At 46.3% G+C, this 15,539-nt stretch overlaps 1 protein-coding gene and 1 long non-coding RNA gene across 2 annotated transcripts in view; one reads left to right on the forward strand and one right to left on the reverse strand.

Annotated features, from left to right (window-relative positions):
* The window catches only part of LOC140188981 (uncharacterized), a 73,565-nt gene that overhangs the window by 6,836 nt on the left and 51,190 nt on the right, over window positions 1-15,539 (forward strand). The window lies entirely within an intron of this gene.
* LOC140188978 (uncharacterized) overlaps window positions 11,158-15,539 on the reverse strand; it is a 595,826-nt gene continuing 591,444 nt past the window's right edge. Inside the window, exon 4 of the mRNA XM_072245639.1 lies at window positions 11,158-11,213. Within this exon, the coding sequence (XP_072101740.1) occupies window positions 11,200-11,213 (14 nt within the window). The 3' untranslated portion in view covers window positions 11,158-11,199. The remainder of the gene's footprint in view (window positions 11,214-15,539) is intronic.

The raw sequence follows: 15,539 nt of genomic DNA on the forward strand, positions 1-15,539 counted from the left end.
CAAGGGGTCCCGGGGACGCACTGAACCGAGATGTCCAGGACACGTTTGAAAAGCCGCTCTATCACAGGGGGTTGGGGAAAATGAGAGCTGACCGTGATTTCTGAACTTGCTGATCACAAACACTGATGGGAACTGAGCTGTGAAGAGCGGTGAGGAGTCTACAAAGGGGTAGATACAGGTGTGGACACAGGTCTGACAGCTGGGATATTGTGGGGGAGGGAGGGTGTGAACTTGTACATGACCCTCTGGCTAAAGAAATGTCTTCTTATCTCTTTCCTGAAGAGACATCCTTCTATTCTGAGGTTGTGCCATCTGGTGCTGGACTAACCCACCACAGGAAACATCCACTCCACGTTCACTCAAGTGGTTATAATGTCACTCTCTTCTCATTCTTATGAACTCCAGCAAGTACAGGCCCAGAGCCATCAAATGCTCCTAATGTGTTAACCTTTTCATTCCTGGGGTCATTCATGTCAACCTGCTCCGGACCCTCTCCGATGCAAACACATCATTCCTTGGATGAAGGGCCCAGCATTGCTCACAATACTCCTTGCGGACTGACAAATGTCAGCATGGACAAGTGGGCCCCCTGTTTTCACATTTCTGTGAGAAAAGTAACTAATTTTCATTCTTATATTTTGCTGATTTTAATGTAATCTTCTTCCTCAGTTGTAATTTCTATTTCCCTGCACGGTGAAGACTTTGCATTCAGAGTCAACAACATCTCCTCCACAATCACCATCAGCACTGGTGCACCACAAGGTTGTGCTTGGCCCACGACTCTACTCACTTTATACCTGTGATTGTGTGCCTATGTACAACCCCAATGCCATATTTAAGTTTGCAGATGACACCACTGTTGTTGGATGAATCAAAGGTGGTGACAAATTTGCCCTCAGGAGGGAGATGGAGGATCTGGTTGAATAGTGCCACAACGACAACCTCTCACTCAATATCAGCAAAACCAAAGAGCTGATCACTGACCACAGGGGCAGGAAACCGGAGATCCATGAGCCAGTCATCATCAGGGGACTGGAGGTGGAGAGAGTCAGCAACATTAAATTTCTGAGCATTATCATTTCAGAGGGTCTGTCCTGGGACTAGCAGTAAGTGTCACTATAAAGCAGGCAGGGCAGTGACTCTACCTGTGTGTAATCAGCGTGACATCTCAAACTTTGACAGATATAGATGCAGAGTGGAGAGTGACCTGACTGGTTTCATCATGGCCTGATATGGAAACACAATGATCAGGAATGGAAAGGAAAATGTCTACATGAAATTTGTGGAGATGTCAGGTGTAATTTTTTTTACCAGAGCGTGGTGAGTGCGTGGAATAGGCTACCGGCAAAGGTAGTGGAGGCGGATACAATAGAGTATTTTCACAGACTCCGAGATAGGTACTTGGAGCTTAGAAAAACAAAGGGCTCTGGGGAATGCCAGGTAATTTCTAAAATAGGTAGAGGTTTGGCACGGCATCGTGGGCCGAAGGGCCTGTATTGTGCTGCAGGTTTTCCATGTTTCTAACTGGTGGATGCATCCCAGTTCATCACAGGCAAAGCCCTCCCCATCATTCAGTACATTTACAAGCAGCACTTCTACAAGAAAGCTGCATCCATCATCAACAACATCCTTCAGCCACCTCATGCTCTCTTCCACTGCTGCCATCGGGAAGGACGTACAGGAGCCTTAGGTCCCATACCACCAGGTTCAGGAAGAGTTATTACCCTACACCAGTCATGCTCTTGAAATGGCGTAGGTATCTTCACTGAACTGATTCCATAACCTGCAGACCCACTTTCAAGTACTCCACAACTGAATTGCACAGTAATATTTATGTTTTAGTATTTGCATGATCTGTCTTCTTTTGCACATTGGTTGTCTGTCAGTCTTTGCTGTTTATAGTTTTCATAAATTCCACTGTCTTCATTTTCCTGTAAATACCTGAAAGAAAATGAATCTGAAAGTAGTAACCTGTTGCGTCAGAGGTCCCAACACAGGAGACCACTGCTACACTACAATAAGGAATGTCTATCGTTTTCTCCCAAGACCACATTTCATTAAGTAGGATCATTTGGCTGTACTCCTCCTACCTGCACACAGACAGAGCCTAAGGAACAAGGCTCCAGAGATCAAGATAACTGAGGGGTGGTGTTGGGAGGCTGAGGAACGGTTACAGGATTGCCTTGAGTCAGCAGGCTGAGCCATGTTCGTGAACTCATCTCAGGACCTGAAGAACGACACCGGGGTCACTACAGACTTTACTAAAACAGCTGTGGAGTCGTGTGTCCCCATAAAATCATTCAGGGTTTTCCCAAATCAGTAGGCCTGGATGAGCAATGAGATCCGGAACCTGCTGAGTTCCAGGTCAGAGGCATTCAAGTCTGGAGATCTGGAATGCTACAAGAGGTGCAGGTTTGATCTCCAGAAATGATCTCTCAGGCAACGTGGAGATTCCGGACTAGACTGGAATAAAAGAGGGATGCTTGACAGCCACGGCAGGGTTTATATGTCAAAACCTCCTACAAAGGTAAATCATGTGACAAAGGAGACAGCAGAGCTTCGGTTCCAGACGAGTTCAATGCCTTCTATGCTCACTTTGTCCACCAGAAGAGGGAGGAACCATCGTGCACGCCCGTGTCTCCCGATGGTCATTTGGTCTCAGTATCTGAAGATGACGTGCAGGCTGCCTTCAAGGGAGTGAATCCAAGGAAAGCATCCGGTCTGGATGGAGTACCTGGCCGAGTACTGAAGACCTGTGCTGACCAGCTGGCTGGTGTATTCACGGATACCTTCAACCTCTCGATCTGGCAGTGTGTGGAACCCACCTACTTCAAGGAAGTTTCAATCATATCGGTGCCCAACAGGAGCGTGGTAACCTGTTTAAATGACTATTGCCCAGTGGCACTTACATCCACAGTGATGAAGTGTTTTGAGAGGCTGGTGTTGAAGCATATCAGCTCTTGTCTGAATGGTGACTTGGATCCTCTCCAATTCACCTACCGAAGCAACAGCAGATGCTGTCTCGTTGTCTCTTCACACAACTATGGAACATCTGGACAGCAAAGATGCAAACATCTGGATGCCCTTTATTGATTACAGATCAGCACATAACACTGTCATCCCCTCAAAACTGATCAGTAAACTCCCAGACCTGGGCCTCAATACCCCCTTGTGCAATTGGATCCTGGATTTCCTCAGTTGCAGATCCAAGTCAGTTCAGATTAGCAAAAACAGCTTCTCCACAATCTCTATCAGCACAGGAGCACCACAATGAAGTGTGCTTAGCCCCCAGCTCTACTCACTTTACACCTATGACTGTGTAACTGAGTACAGCTCCAACACCATATACAAGTTTGCTGATTACACGACAATCAAAGGTGGTGATGAATCAGCAAACGGGAGGGAGATTGAAAACTTTGCTGAGTGGTGTAATAACAACGACCCCTCACTCAATGTCAGTAAGACCAAGGGACGGATTATAGACTTCAGGAGGGAGAAACCAAAGGTCCATGAGCTAGTAATCAAAGGACGATCAGAGGTGGAGAGGGTCAGTAACTTTAAATGCATGTGTGTCACTCACTCAGAGGATCTGTCCTGGACCCATCGCATAAATATAATTGTGAAGAAAGCACAACAGCGCTCTACTTCCTCAGGACTCTGCGGATGTTCAGCATGTCATTGAAAACCTTGGCAAACTTATATAAATGTGTGGTGGAAGGTGTGCTGACTGGCTGCATTACGGCCTGGTATAGGAACACCAATGCCTTTGAGTGGGAAATCCTGCAAAGGGTCGTGGAGTCGGCCCAGTATATCACAGGTAAAACCCTCACAACCACTGAGCACATCTACATGAAACATTGCCGTAGGAAAGCAGTGTCCATCAGCAAAGATCCTCACCACCCAGGCAACGATCTTTTCTCACTGTTACCATCAGGTAGAAGGTACAGGTACCTCAGGACTCGCCCCACCAGGTTCAAGAACAGTTACTACCCCTCAACCATCAGTGTCTTGAACAAAACACTCATGTCACCACTGTTATATTGTTATTTCATGCTTGTAATTTATTGCTATTTATTTCTCTGCATTTACACAATTTGTTTATAGTTCCTCATATTTACAGTTCACAGTTACTGTTCTATAGATTTGTTAAGATTGCCCGCAGAACAAGATTCTCAGGGTTGTCTGGGATGACATGTATGGACTGTGAGAATAAATTTTAATTTGAACTTTGAACAATATGGTGACATATGCGCAGTGTGATAACAACTTACTTTGGATAAAATTTTGGCTTTGACAATATTTTTCCGTGACGCTCTTTTTTCATGATCTAGTTCCAACATATTTTATCCAAAATTATAAAAAGATTATCCACACAAAAATATAGAAAATACAAACATGACATATTTATAAGATCGAAGAGCTAAATTACAATATGAATATTACTGTGTATAACACACTCAATTCCAGGGAATGGGGGAGTGGGTCACGTCCCTGGAAATCTCCCGCTCTCCCCATTCTGTTTACAATGGTGACAAGTTTTTCAGCCGCTCTGCTGATTGACAGCTCCCTCTGCCCCGCCTCCCCGGCTGCCGTGTCATTGTCACGTGACACGTTGTGATTGTTGCCCCGTGACGCGCTGACGTCACAAAGCCCCACCTTCAGCGACGTCGTTTCCTGGGGAACGGTCCGGGGTGGGCGGTAAGTCCGGGATGGTGGAGTCGGTCTCGACTTGTTGGGGTTTCGGCCTCTCCCTTTCCTGCCCGCGGAACAGTGAGTGTCTGTCAGCGCCTCACTGCACCGGCTCTCTGCCTCAGGTACAATATTTAAAACATATTTGCACAGTCACATGGATGGGAAAGGTTGAGAGGGATTCGGGCCTAATGCAGGCAGATGGGCCGAGTTCAGGTCGACAACTTGGTCGGCGGGGATGAGTTGTACCGAAGGGACTGTTTCATTTCTGTATAAACCAGTGACTCTATTTTGGGAGGTTAAATCATGGCAGGATGTACACAGGTTCCTGAGGAGTTTCTGCCCCCCTCCCCCACACCTCTTCTGGTACTGATTTAGATACCAGCTATTCTCTGTGTGAAATATTTACCCCTCAGATCCCCTTTAAATCTCTCTTTAAACAGTTTTGTCCTACTCTAATGAGAGACAGTTCTTTGATTGTCAAGGCAAGTAGAACACACAACCCTGTCTGCCTGTGATGCCACATACAGGGAACTGTGTAACAATATTAGAGGCAAATGCACAGGGGCTTCAGTGAGCAAGACCCAGAGGGATATGAAACTAATGCAGGAAAGTGGGATTAGTATAGCTGTGTATGATGGGGAACATAAATGTGATGGGCCAGAGGGTCTGTTTCTATCCCGTACAACCCTGACCAGAGCAGTCCTCCACTGCAGTGGGGTTTGTCACCTTCATTCTCAGCTGTGAGCTTGTTCCACTGAACCCCTTATCCTCTGAGAAGACATTTGCACCCTCCCACTGTGACCAAGCTGTCAGCCATCTCTCCTAATATCACCCATAGTACTTCACCAAATTCCCATAGAAAACTATTGTTACTGGTGCATAGGGAATGGCAGCATTTTGGTAGCCTTTTGAGGGGGTTGGTTCAGTATTTGACCATTAATACCTTTGTACAACAATCCCATCATACTGGGTACTGAATGTTTTAGGTATGACCATCCTGAAGTTCTGTGTTTCAGGTTCCCATTGCACTTTCACTGTCAGTGGTTTCTGCATGTCCATAGTGACCATTGAGAATCTGTCCCCACTAACTCAGCACTTGGTCTGTCTCCTACCCTGCCTTGGTGATTCAAATGCTCATCCAGATGGTCTTTAAATACCAGCCTGCACCACCCGTTCAGACTGTGTTCCAGATTGTAACCTCCCTCTGGGGAGAAAGGAAACATAGAAAACCTACAGCACAATGCAGGCCCTTCGGCCCACAAAGTTGTGCCAAACATGTAGCTACCTTTGAAATTACTAGGGTTACCCATAGCCCTCTATCTTTCTAAGCTCCGTGTATCTATCCAAACGTCTCTGAAAAGACCCTATCGTATCAGCCTCCACCACCATTGCTTGCAGCCCATTCCATGCACTCACCACTCTCTGCGTTTAAAATAAAGAAAAAAAAACAACTTACCCTGACATCTCCTCTGTACCTACACCCAAGCACGTTAAACCTATGCCCTCTTGTGGCAGCCATTTCAGCCCTGGGAAAAAGCCTCTGACTATCCACACAGTCAATGCCTCTCATCATCTTATACACCTCTATCAGGTCACCTCTCATCCTCTATCGCTCCAAGGAGAAAAGGCCGAGTTCATTCTACCTATTCTCATAAGGCATGCTCCCCAATCCAGGTAACATCCTTGTAATTCTCCTCTGCACCTTTCTGTGGTTTCCACATCCTTCTGTAGTGAGGCGACCAGAACTGAGCACAATCCTCCAAGTGGATCTGACCAAGGTCCTATCGAGCTGCAACATTACCTCTCAGCCCCTAATTTCAATTCCACAATTGATGAAGGCAAATGAACGGTATGCCTTCTTTACCACATAGTCAACCTGCGCAGCTGCTTTGAATGTCCTATGGACTCTGACCCCAAGATCCCTCAGGTCCTCTACACTGCCTTGGTCTTACCATTAATACTATATGCTGTCATCATATTTGACCTACCAAAATGAACCACTTCACACTTATCTGGGTTGAACTCCACCTGCCACTTCTCAGCCCAGTTTTGCATCCTATCAATGTCCCACTGTAACCTCTGACAGCCCTCCACACTATCCACAGCACCCCCAACCTTTGTGTCATCAGCAAACTTACTAACCCACCCCTCCACTTCCTCATCCAGTTCATTTATAAAAATCACAAAAAGTAAGGGTCCCAGAACAGATCCCTGAGGCACACCACTGGTCACCGACCTCCATGCAGAACATGACCCGTCTACAACCACTCTTTGCCTTCTGTGGGCAAGCCAGTTCTGGATCCGCAAAACATTGTCCCCTTGGATCCCATGCCTCCTTACTTTCTCAATAAGCCTTGCATGGGGTACCTTATCAAATGCCTTGCTGAAATCCATATACACTACATCTACTGCTCTCCCTTCATCAATGTGTTCAGTCACATGCTCAAAAAATTCAATCAGGCTCGTAAGGCATGACCAGCCCTTGACAAAGCCATGCTGACTATTCCTAATCATATTATACCTCTCCAAATGTTCATTAATCCTGCCTCTCACGATCTTCTTCATCAGCTTACCAACCACTGAAGTAAGACTCACTGGTCAATAATTTCCTGGGCTATCTCTACTCCCTTTCTTGAATGAGGGAACAACATCCGCAATCCTCCGGAACCTCTCCTGTCCCCATCGATGATGCAAAGATCATCGCCAGAGGCTCAGCAATCTCCTCCGTTGCCTCCCGCAGTATCCTGGGGTACATATCATCTGGTCCCGGCCTCTTATCCAACCTGATGCTTTCCAAAAGCTCCAGCACATCCTCTTTCTTAATATCTACATGCTCAAGCTTTTCAGTCCACTGCAAGTCATCACACCAATCATCAAGATCCTTTTTTGTAGTGAATATTGAAGTAATGTATTCATTAAGTACCTCTGCTATTTCCTTCGGTTCCGTACACACTTTCCCACTGTCACATTTGATAGGTCCTATTCTTTCACGTCGTATCCTCTTGCTCTTCACATACTTGTAGAGTGCCTTGGGGTTTTCCTTAATCCTGCCCGCCAAGGCCTTCTCATGGCCCCTTCTTAAGCTCCTTCCTGTTAGCCTGACAATCTTCTAGATCTCTAACAGTACCTAGCTCTTTTAACCTTTTGTAAGCTTTTCTTTTCTTCTTGACTAGATTTACTACAGCCTTTGTACACCACGGTTCCTGTACCCTACCATAACTTCCCTGTCTCATTGGAATGTACCTATGCAGAACTTCACACGAATATCCCCTGAATGTTTGCCACATTTCTTCCGTACCTTTCCCTGAGAACATCTGTTCCCAATTTAAGCTTCCAGTTTCTATCTGATAGCCTCATAATTCCCCTTACTCCAATTAAACACTTTTCTAACTTGTCTGTTCCTATCTCTCCCAATGCTATTGTAAAGGAAATAGAATTATGATCACTATCTCTAAAATGCTGCCCTGCTGAGAGAACTGACACCTGACCAGGTTCATTTCCCAATACCAAATCAAGTACAGTCTCTCCTCTTGTAGGCTTATCTACACATTGTGTCAAGAAACCTTTCTGAACACACCTAACAAACTCCACCCTATCTAAACCCCTTGCTCGGGGGAGATGCCAATTGACATTTGGGAAATTAAAATCTCCCACTGCGACAACTCTGTTGTTATTACTCATTTCCAGGATCTGTTTCCCTATCTGCTCCTCGATATCCCTGTTACTATTGGGTGGCCTATGAAAACCACCCAGTAGAGTAATTGACCCCTTCCTGTTCCTAACCTCCACCCACAGAGACTCTGTAGACAATCCTCCCATGACGTCCTCCTTTTCTGCAGGCATGACACTATCTCTGATCAACAGTGCCACGCCCCACCACTTTGGCCTCCCTCTTTATCCTTCTTGAAACATCTAAAACCCGGCACTTGAAGTAACCATTCCTGTCCCTGAGCCATCCAAGTCTCTGTAATGGCCACCACATCATGGCTCCAAGTAGTGATACATTCTCTAAGCTCATCTGCTTTGTTCACAATACTCCCTGCGTTAAAATAGACACATCTCAAACTGTTGGTCTGAGCATGTACCTTCTCTATCACTTGCCTGTCCTCCCTCACACACTGTCTCCAAGCTTTCTCTATTTGTGAGCCAACCGCCTCTTCCCCAGTCTCTTCAATTCGGTCCCCACCCCCCAACAGTTCTAGTTTAAACTCTCCCCAGTAGCAAACCTCCCCACAAGATATTGGTCCCCGTGGGATTCAAGTGCAACTCGTCCTTGTTGTGCAGGTCACACCTGCCCCAAAAGAGGTCCCAATGATCCAGAAATCTGAATCCCTGCCCCCTGCTTCAATCCCTCAGCCACGCATTTATCCGCCAGCTCATTCTATTCCTATACTCACTGTCGCGTGGCACAGGGAGTAATCCCGAGATTACTAACTTTGCTCTCCTGCTTCTCAACTTCCTCCCTAACTCCCTGTAGACTGTGTTCAGGACCTCCACCCTTTTCCTACCTATGTCAGTGGTACCAATATGTACCACAACCTCTGGCTGTTCTCCATTCCACTGCATGATATTTTGGACGCGATCTGAAACTTCCCGGACCCTGGCATCTGGGAGGCAAACTACCATCCGTGTTTCTTTCCTGCATTCACAGAGTGCCTAACTAAAGAGTCCCCTATCACTAAGGCCTTTCTCTTTCTTTCCCTACCCTTCTGAGCCACAGGGCCGGGCTCTGTGCCAGTGGCTCGGCTGCTGTTGCTTCCCCCAGGAAGACTGTCCCACCCCGCCCCACCAACAGTTCTCAAACAGCAGTACTTATTGTTCAGGGGGACAGCCACAGAGAGCTACTCTCTGGTACCTGACTCTTCCCCTTCCCTCTCCTGACTGTTAACCACTTGTCTGTCTCCTGTGGTCCCGGTGTGATCATCCTTGTATCACCTCCTCGCTCTCCCTGACCAGACGAAGGTCAAAGAGCTGCAACTCCCGTTCCCTGACGTGATCCCTTAGGAGCCACAGCTCAACACAGGGGTGCGGATATTCCCGTCCAGGAGGCTGGGAGACTCCAGAACTTACCACATCTGGCACCGAGCACAGAACACCGGTGTCACACACATACTTCCTTTCCGCAATTAACACAGGTAAACCTACCTCGCCGCATTACCACCTAAACCAGTTGAGCCAAAGCCCTCTCATTCTGCTGCCCGCTGGATATGGCGGTCTTCTTTTTAACCTTTTCCCGCTCTACTGGCTGACGTCATGTACCTGTGCAGTCTTGCCTCTCTTTACTCCGAGTAGTAAAATGCCTTCGCTCTGGAAATCCTGAGCCGTTCCACTCGCAGCCTGCTTGCTTTTCCTCATCCTCTTTAAACCACATATTTCTCTCGTTAAACTTTTGTTACACACACATCATAATATCTGCATTAAATTCCATCTGCCATTTTAACAGCTGGACAACGTCCCATCTCAATATTTTCTAGCCTTTCTTGCTGTCCACTGCACCCCTAATCTTGGTGTTATCTGCAAACTTGCTGATCCAGTTTACCACATTCTCATCCAGATCGTTAATACAGATGGAAAACAGCAATGGATCCAGCACTGGGAAGTTTAACCGGGACAGGATGTACACAGTGAATGACAGGTTCCTGAGAAGTGTTCATGAACAGAGACTTGTGCGTCTCTGCCTCCACCACCTCCTCTGGCAGGTCATTCGGGAGACCATCACCGATCCTTATCCCTCCCATCCCACCCACAATCAAGAACATCCACATTAAATATACCCAATGAATTGGCCACAGCCATCTGTGGGGATGAATTCAGAGTCCGAACCAGAATCAGGTTTATTACCACCGACATGTGTCATGAAATTTGTTAATGTAGCAGCAGCAGTTCAATGCTGTACATGATAATATAGAAAGAATAAATAAATTACAGTATGTGTGTGTATGGATATGTTTATTTTGTAGATTGAAAACAGTGCAAAAACAGAAATAACATATATAGAATACATCTAGAGCAGTTTTGTCTGTTTTAAATTGAGAAATCAACTTTCTCCAAACTCCTTATGAAACATATCCGCTGTCATGCCTTATTTATACTGTAGCTGCATCGATATGTTGGGACCAGGTTAGATCCTCGGAGATATTGATATCCAGGAACTTGAAATTGTTCACTCTCTCCACTTCTCATCCCTCTCTGAGGATTGGTTTGTGTTCCCTCATCGTACCTTTCCTTCAATCAGCTCTTTTGTCGCACAGACATTAAGCACAAGGTTGTTGCTGCAACACCACTCAACTAGCTGGTAAATCTTGCTCCTGTAAGTCCTCTCCTCTCCATCTGAGATTGTACCAGCAACGTTTGTATCCAGCATATTTTTGGATGGCTTTTGAGCTACGCTTAGTCACACAGTCATGGGTAGAGGGGGAGTGGAGCAGTCGGCTAAGCACAATCCCTGAGGTGCACCAGTGTCAGTGTTGATTGTCAGCGAGGAGGAGATATCAATTTGAATTGACTTTATTTCTTGTATCCTTCATGTACATGAGGAGTAAAAATTTTTGTTACATCTCCGTCTAAATGTGCAATTTACAATCATAGTAATTTATATTAATTTATAATAAATAGAACAGCCAGTGTAACATAGAAATACACTCAAATCAGTGTGAGTTAATCAGTCTGATGGCCTGGTGGAAGAAGCTGAGCCGGAGCCTGTGTGTCCTGGCTTTTCTGCTGCGGTCCTGTTTCCCGGATGGTTGCAGCTGGAATAGATTGTGGTTGGGGTGACTCAGGTCCCCAGTGATCCTTCAGGCCCTTTTCTCACACCTTCTGTTGTAAGTGTCCTCAGTGATGGGAAGTTCACAACTACAGATGCGCTGGGCTGTCTGCACCACTCTCTGTAGAGTCCTGCCATTAACGGAGATGCAGTTCCCATACCAGGCAGTGATGCAGCCATTCAGGATATTCTCAATTTTGCCCCTGTAGAAAGTTCTTAGGATTTGGGGGCTCATAGCAAACTTCCTCACCCGTCTGAGGTGAAAGCGGCGCTGTTGTGCCTTTTTCACCACACAGCTGGTGTGTGCAAACTGCGTGAGATCCTCGGGTATGCTGATGCTGAGGAACTTAAAGCTGTTTACCGTCTCAACCCCAGATCCACTGATGTCAATAGGGGTTAGCCCATCTCCATTAATCCGCACAGATTGTGGTCTCCCGGTTAGGAAGTCGAGGATCGAGTTGCAGAGAGACCAGGTTCTGCAGCTTATTAATCAGGACTGTGGGATTGATGGTATTAAACACTGAGCTATTGTCAATGAACAACATCCTGACACAGGCTGTGCAGATGCACTACCCCTTGGTATGGAAATTATTCCTGATCTTTGTTCTAACAGGATGTCCTAGTATTCTGAGGCTGTGCCCTGTGATCCCAGGCTGCCCCGCTATCGGAAACATCCTCCCCACTCCATTGTAGGTCTTTCTATTTTTGATAGGTTTCAATGAGATTCCCTCATTCTTGTAAAGTGTAGCGAGTACAGGCCCAGGGCAGCAAACAATCCTCGTGCATTAACCCTTTTATTGCTTGGATCATTCTTGTGTACCTCCTCTGGACCCTCTCCAATGCGAGCACGTACCTTTTTAGATAAGGGGCCCAAAACAGTTCACAATACTCCAAGTGTGATCGGACCAATGCCTTATAAACTCTGAGCATTACATTCTTGCTTTTGTGTTGTAGTCTTGAAATGAATGCTGACGTTGCATTTGATTTCCGTACCACCAAATCAACTGGCAAGTTTATCATTAGGAAACCCTGCACATCTGAGACGTGCCTGACCCCAGTACACAGGAGGCGACACCCCACCCTGGCATTTCTCTTGCTGTCACAGAATCTCCTGCACATCCCCTATACTGTGAGTCTGTTGTCATCACTGCTGTGATTGACCTTTCCTCCCGCGGAGCATCGGACCGGGGTGTCAGTATCACTGACATGACAGGCTGCTGCTCTCTGGTTTGTCACTCTTCCAGGGGTATCCAAAGGAGTGTACTTGTTGCTGAGGGTCACAGCCACAGGGAGACATTGCACTGTCTGTCTCTTCCCCTTTCCAGTCGTGGTAGTCACCAAACTATTTACAGCCTGACCTCAGGTTTGACCAACCCACTGAATCTCTGGTCTCAGCATCCTGGAAACTCTAGGTCTGTCCATCTCCAGCACCATTCCCACTTCTAGTGGTCACCCTCATGCATTAATCCTTTTATTGCCACGATCATTTGTGGCACCTTGTCAAAGAAAGCCTTTTGAAAGTCCAAGTATATGACATCAGTGCATCCCCTTTATCCATCCTGCGTGTAATCTCCTCAAGGTAGTCCAACAGGTTCATCAGGCAAGACTTTCCCTTAAGGAAACCGTGCTGACTTTGTCCTTTCTTGTCCTGTGTTTCCAATACTCTTCAATAATTGACTCCGGTATCTTCCCAACCACTGAGGTCAGTCTAACTGGTCTATATTTCCCTTTCTGCTGCCTTGCTTTGTTATATGCCCTCTGTTACGTACCCCGTAACTGGGTTGCCAAACCAGCAGAAATGGATCACTCAGTTGGAGTCTGGATTACTGGAACTAAGAAAGTTTTATTAAAGAAACAAGCAACACAGTAATTGAAAGGATAATAAATGCAGCAGTTCAGCAATGATAAACACACATGTGCACAGAATTAAGATAACAGCATCAATCAAGCTCTATCGTCACTAATTTCAAAGTGACACAAAAGTTCAGTCCAATTTAGTTCAGTTCGCAGTAATCGTTGCCATGGCGATAGACAACGTGGGGGGAGCGAGAGAGAGAGAATGGGAACGACTGATCATTCAGACACGGCTTCCACTCACAGACCGGCGATATGGCTCACAAACAGCTTCCAGGCAGGTCCTTGGTGATGTCACCTGAGGTCACCGACTGTGACCCCTCCTCCAGATGCGGTCGATCCTCTGCAGTGAACCCGGCACCCAAGCGAGGGTGGACACACACCGGGTTCCCGCTGATCGTACCTTTCCACCCTGTGCGTTTAAGGCTGATCCCCCGATCAGCCATCCAAGAGCTTCTCACCGACTTGTGAGAGGCGCACCGCTTCCAGGGTCTCGTTACCTCGGGTGTCGTGTGTCCTGCCTTAGCGAACCTGTCCTTTTTTATCCCCCTGCTGGGGTATCGCCTGTCCATCACTTCAAACAGTTCAGGGTTCAAAGGGGGAGTGTGTGTGTGTGTCTATCTCTCTCTCTCTCTCTCTCTCTCTCTCTCTTCCCCCCCCCCCCATTACACATCTTCACATCGCCTGTCCATCACTTTAAACAGTTCAGGGTTCAAAGGGGGAGCCGATCTTGGCAATACCCAGACTGATGGCTCCTTCATTACCATCTCCACATGCTGCTTCATTGTTCCTTATCTCTCCTTCCCCCTGAGGACAGGTGGCAGACCAACTGCTGATGCCACTGATGCTAACCCAGGCCAGCAAACATCTTAATTTTATGTGTATTCTCATCACACCTCCCTTTTGGTTTTACATTAGCTTTGATTTCCTTGTCAGCCACGGTTGTACTATTTTGCCATTTGAGTATTTATTTGTTTTTGGAATACATTCATCCTGCACCTCCCTCATTCTCCCCAGAAACTGTTGCTTCTCTGCTGCCATCCCTGCCAGCATCTCCTTCCAATTTATTCTAGCCAACTCTTCTCTCATACCACTGTAACTGCCTTTACTCCACTGAAACACTGCTGTGTCAGACTGTACATTCTCCCTATCCAGTTTCAGGTTGAACTCAATGATACTGAGATCACTGCCTCCTAAGGGTTCTTTTACCTAAAGCTCCCTAATCACCTCCAGTTTATTCAATAACACACAATCCAGTATAGCTGTTCCCCTAGTAGCTCAATGACAAACTGCTCCAAAAAGCCATCTGTTCGGCATTCACCAAACTCACTCTCGAGATCTATTTCCAACCTGATTTTTCCCAATCGACCTGCATGTTAAAATCTCCCATGACTCCGATGAAATCTCCCACAACATTGCCCTTTTGACCTGCCTTTTCTATTTCCTGTTGTAATCTGTGGTCCACGTACCAGCAACTGTTGGGAGGCCTGTATACAACTACCATCAACGTCCTTTTTACACTTGCAGTTTTTAAACTCAGCTCACAAGGATTCAACATCTTCTGATCCTGTGTCACATCTTTCTACTGATTCGTTACCATTCTTTACCAGCAGAGCCACGCCATCCCCATTGCCTACCTTCCTATCCCTCTGATACGTGTAACCTGGGGCATTTAGCTCCCAAATACAATCATTCTTCAGCTGTGATTCAGTGATGGTCACAACATTAAACATGACAATCCGTAATAGGGCAATAAGATTATCCACCTTATTTCTTACACTCCGTGTATTGAGATATAACAGTTTGAGTTCTGCATTTGCTACCCTAATTGATTTTGCATCCCTCATGCACTGATATTCACCCTGCTGGCTGCAGTTATGTCCTATCATCTGCCTGCCCTTCCTGACAGTGTGACTGCATGCGATCTTTGCTTTTTTACCATCTGTCCTATCTTGCATCCTTTCACACCAGTTCCCATGCTCCTGCCAAATTAGTTTAAACCCTCCCCAACCGCTCTAACAAACCAGCAGTATACCCACAAGAAACTAATCTCAGAGTTGTATATGGTGACAGAAATGTATTTTGATAATACATTTACTTTCAGCTTTGAACTTTGTAGTAGAGAGCCGGGTGTTGTACTGGTCTGTGTCCTCACTGGCCGGTGCTGTGCTCTGGCAGCTCAGTGTGCTTGGTATATAGTGTCAGTGTTTCAACAGAAGTGTGTCCTTAT

The sequence above is a fragment of the Mobula birostris genome, chromosome 28 (genome assembly GCF_030028105.1).
Source record: "Mobula birostris isolate sMobBir1 chromosome 28, sMobBir1.hap1, whole genome shotgun sequence".
Classification (NCBI taxonomy): Eukaryota; Metazoa; Chordata; class Chondrichthyes; order Myliobatiformes; family Myliobatidae; genus Mobula; species Mobula birostris.